At 54.8% G+C, this 3828-nt stretch overlaps 2 protein-coding genes across 2 annotated transcripts in view; one reads left to right on the top strand and one right to left on the bottom strand.

The window, feature by feature from the left end:
• The window catches only part of EAH_00036690 (hypothetical protein, conserved), a gene marked incomplete at both ends in the record, with an annotated part of 1634 nt that extends 944 nt beyond the window's left edge, over positions 1–690 (top strand). Inside the window, 2 exons of the mRNA XM_013395647.1 lie at positions 5–168; positions 515–690. Coding sequence (XP_013251101.1) covers positions 5–168; positions 515–690 — 340 coding nt within the window. The remainder of the gene's footprint in view (positions 1–4; positions 169–514) is intronic.
• A 59-nt stretch (positions 691–749) lies between these two features.
• EAH_00036700 (hypothetical protein, conserved) lies at positions 750–3227 on the bottom strand (the record flags this gene model as incomplete). The annotated part of the gene is made up of 3 exons (XM_013395648.1): positions 750–1302; positions 1380–2805; positions 3062–3227. 3 exons carry the CDS (start codon positions 3225–3227, stop codon positions 750–752), a joined length of 2145 nt encoding a protein of 714 aa, XP_013251102.1.
• Between the last annotated feature and the right edge of the window lie 601 nt (positions 3228–3828).

Here is a 3828-nt window from a genome sequence, read left to right on the forward strand (position 1 = left end):
GCAGCAACAGCAGCAGCAGCAGCAGCAGAAGCAGTAGCAACAGCAACAACAAAAGCAGCAGCAGCAGTAGCAGCAACAGAAGAAGCAGCGACACCAGCAGCAGCAGCAGCAGCAGCAGCAGCAACAGCAGCAGCAGCAGCAGCATGGGTGTCGGTGTATCTCTCACTAGTAGGAGCACAAATTATATTGCTAGCAAATGATAGCAAAGAAAACATACAGCAAAAAACTACTCTTCAATAAACAACAGCAAGTCCTTTAAAGCAACTGCCGCAGCAGCAGCCGCAGCAGCAGCCACAGCAGCTGCAGCAGCAGCAGAAGCAGCAGCGGCAGCTCCTGCTGCTGCTGCTGCAGTGGCCAACTCTGAATGACTGGGGTGCCTTAATTTGAATACCTGGGGCACAAGGGACAGCATATACATATCAGAAGCCTCAAATGCTGCTGCTGCTGCTGCTGCTGCTGCTGTTGCTGCTGCTGCTGCTGTTGCTGCGGGGTGTTTGCTGTTGTTTGCTTGGAGAGTACGCGGGGGTGGGGACGGCGCTGTCAGCGTTTGCCGCATCCGCCGTTGCATCTGCTGCAGCAGCAGCATCTGCTGCAGCAGGGGTCCCTTCCGCTGCAATTGCTGCTGCTGCAGCAGCAGCAGCAGCTGCTGCTGCTGCTGCCGCTGCTGCTGCAGTTGCCGCACGTCCATAAACATTTAGAGAGAAACGAAAGTTCTTCAGAAGCGGAAAAGAGGCGTTGCTGCATTTGCTTCACGTAATAAGCAGTTGCTGCTGCACCTGCTGCTGTGCTGTCTCTGCGGCTGCTCCTGCTGCTGGACCTGCTGCTGCAACAGCAGCAGCACCTCCTGCACCGGCAGCACCTGCTGCAGCAGCATCAACAGCACCTGATGCAGCAGCATCAACAGCACCTGCACCACCATCTGCTGCAGCAGCATCAGCAAGACCTGCTGCAGTAGCATCAACGGGATCTGCTGCCGCAGCATCAACAGCACCTGCTGCAGCAACATCAACAGCACCTGCTGCAACACCAGGAACACCTGCTGAAGCAGCAGCAGCAGAATCACCGCTGCTGCTGCTGGCCTTGTCTGCGTTAACTTTACAGGCGGCGCTGCACCAGCTGATGCTGCTGGGGTTTGCTGCTGCAGTAGAGGTGGTGTTTCCTGCCGCTGCTGCTGCTACAGCTGCAGGTGCTGCTGTTGCTGCTGCTCCTGCTCCTCCTCTTCCTGCTGCTGCTGCTCTCATGCTGCTGCTGCTGCTGCTGAGATGCCTGTTGCTGCTACTGCTGCTGCTGCTACAGCTGCTGCTGCAAACCATGCAGGAGCAGGAGCAGGAGCAGCAGCAGCAGCAGCAGCAGGATAAGAATAAGGATGAGAAGATTACAGATGACTGCTCAGAGCAGGCCTAACGAAATCTCCTTCCTGACTGCCATAGCTGCTGTCTGTCTCCTCAAAAGAAGCATCAAAGCTTGAAGCTGCATGCATGCGAGAGAGCGTCTGGTTACCCCCCGGCAGCAGCTGCAGCAGCGCAGCATCAAGCCCTGCTAAGTAGCGCACCCAGCTGAGCAGCTGCTGCTGCGCTAAAGCAGCAGAGAAACCCTTAAAACGAGCAGAGACAGACGCAATGCTTCTAAATGCATCTTGTAAGGGTATAAGCAGCCTGCTAACGAACAGAGAAAGCGCAGGTAGGCTGCTAGGCAGATGCTTTAAACAAAGAGCAGCAAACCCTAGTACTCTGAAGTATTCTTTCCGGAAGAAACTTAACAACTCAAGGAACTCTGATGTCTGTCGTGCACCATATCCTCCTAATGCTAATCTTGCTGCTGCACTTCGCAGCTGCTGCAGCTGCTGCAGCAAATCGTCTGTGCTGCGACACGGGTCAGCCAGATACGCAAATCTACCTATAAACTCTTTGACGTCTGCATTTGATAATACATGCTTTGACAGCAGCAGCCGTCCTGCAGGGGTCTTCACACGCATAGACAGCAGCAGCAAACCTAACCCCACACCTACTGCATCGCTCTGCTGCAGCAGCACCTTCGTAGGACGCCCTGAGAACGGCCCCGCGAAGTAATGCAGCAAAGATATAAGCTCCTCAAATAGGCGAGAATTCTTTATTCTATATGCTGTACGTCGCAGCAAACCCGGCTTGGGTACTAATCCTGCTGCTGCTGCTGCTGCTGCTGCTCCTGCTGCTGCTGCTGCTGCTGCTTTCGATTCTGCTGTTGCACCCTTTCCATCCCCTGACGCTGTCTCTCCCTTTCCTCGCAGACCCCCACTCTCTGCAACTTTTGCTGCTGCTGCTGCTGCTGCTGCTTTTGATGTCCCGCCTGAGGCTCCTGCTGCAGGTGGTTCTGCTGCTGCTGCAGCACCAGCAGAACCACCTGACTGACTTGCTGTAGCTTCTGCTGCGTCAGCGTCTTGCAGCTGCAGCAACTGCTGTACTGAAGCCTCTGTACTCGGTTGATGCTGCTGCTGCTGCAGCTTTTGCTGCAGCTGCTGTTGCAGCTGCTGCAGCAGCAAAAGCTGTTGCTGCACCTGCTTCTCCTCCTCCTGCAGCTTCTGTGAGTCCTGCTGCTGCTGCTGCTGCTGCTGCTGCCCTCGCTGCAGCCCTCTATGACTTCTCTTGCAGCTCTTTCCTTGCTTCGTTGTACGCTCTTTGTCTAAAGAAACCTCCGGCACGCCTCCGTTGAACAGATCTCTAATTGAATAAGACCCCACGTCCTGGGGGTTAGCGGCGCCGTTGCTGCTGCTGCTGCTGCTGCTGCTGCTGTTGTTGGTGGTGGTGTTGTTTCCCCCCGTCTCTTTTGCTGTCGCGAGCTCACAAAGCAGCACACACAGCAGCGCCAGCAGCAGCAGCAGCAGCAGCAACCCGCTTCGCGTACTGCACCCCTTCATGCCGTTCGTGGGGCCCTCCGGACAGCAGCAGCAGCAGCAAACTCCTGCTGTTTGAAGCAGCAGCAACAACAGCAGCAGCTGCAGCAGCCTACAGACTCGCTGCACTCATTAATTGTAAGCAAACGCTAACCCCACAACCAGCAGAAACAAGACCCCGGCGAGGCGCACCGGAGGCGATCCCGATCCCACACGATCCCGATACGATCCCACACGATCCCGCCCAGTACTCCTCCTCCTGCTGCTGCTGCTGCTGCTGACGCGTATACAGCAATCGTATGAGCTTATAGAAATAAAATAAACAAATAAACACGAGCAAAGTATTAGAGGTGCTCATGCGAGGCCTAAGCCTATAAAACAAGCTGCAGATAAACAGACACGCCCCAACACCCCGGAAGCAAGCTGCTGCTGCTGTTGCTGTTGCTGCTGCTGCTGCTGCTGGCGTTGCTGTCGCTGATGATGAAGCCGCAAGCAAAGGGGATGAAGTCCGCAGGGAGAAAGAACAGCAAACAACTCTCCTGTTGATTGAAGCAGCAGCAGCAGCAGCAGCAGCAGCTTTTGTATAAGGCCGTGCCCGGAGGCTCAGGAAAAGCAGCAGCAGCAACAGCAGCAGCAGCAGCAACAACAACAGCAGAAGCCTGAGACGGTGAGTTTGTTATACCGCTCAACTGCTGAAGAAAGGTAAAAACAAAGAAAGAAGAGGCCCTTATATAAAAGCCTCCGGGGCTGAGAGCCCTGAGGTGTATACGCAGCTGCTCTAACAAGCAGCAGCAGCAGCAGCAGCGAAATATCTCTTTCTTAGAGCCGCTCTATTTATTCATAGGAAAGCAGATCTCGCAGCAAAAGCCTCTCTTATACTTTATAAGCAAGCCTTTCTTGTTATAGTACGAGCTCTCAAAGGCCTCCAGCCGCAGCAGCAGCCGCAGCAGCAGCAGCAG

The sequence above is a fragment of the Eimeria acervulina genome, genomic scaffold (genome assembly GCF_000499425.1).
Source record: "Eimeria acervulina Houghton genomic scaffold, Eah_scaff398, whole genome shotgun sequence".
Lineage (NCBI taxonomy): Eukaryota > Apicomplexa > Conoidasida > Eucoccidiorida > Eimeriidae > Eimeria > Eimeria acervulina.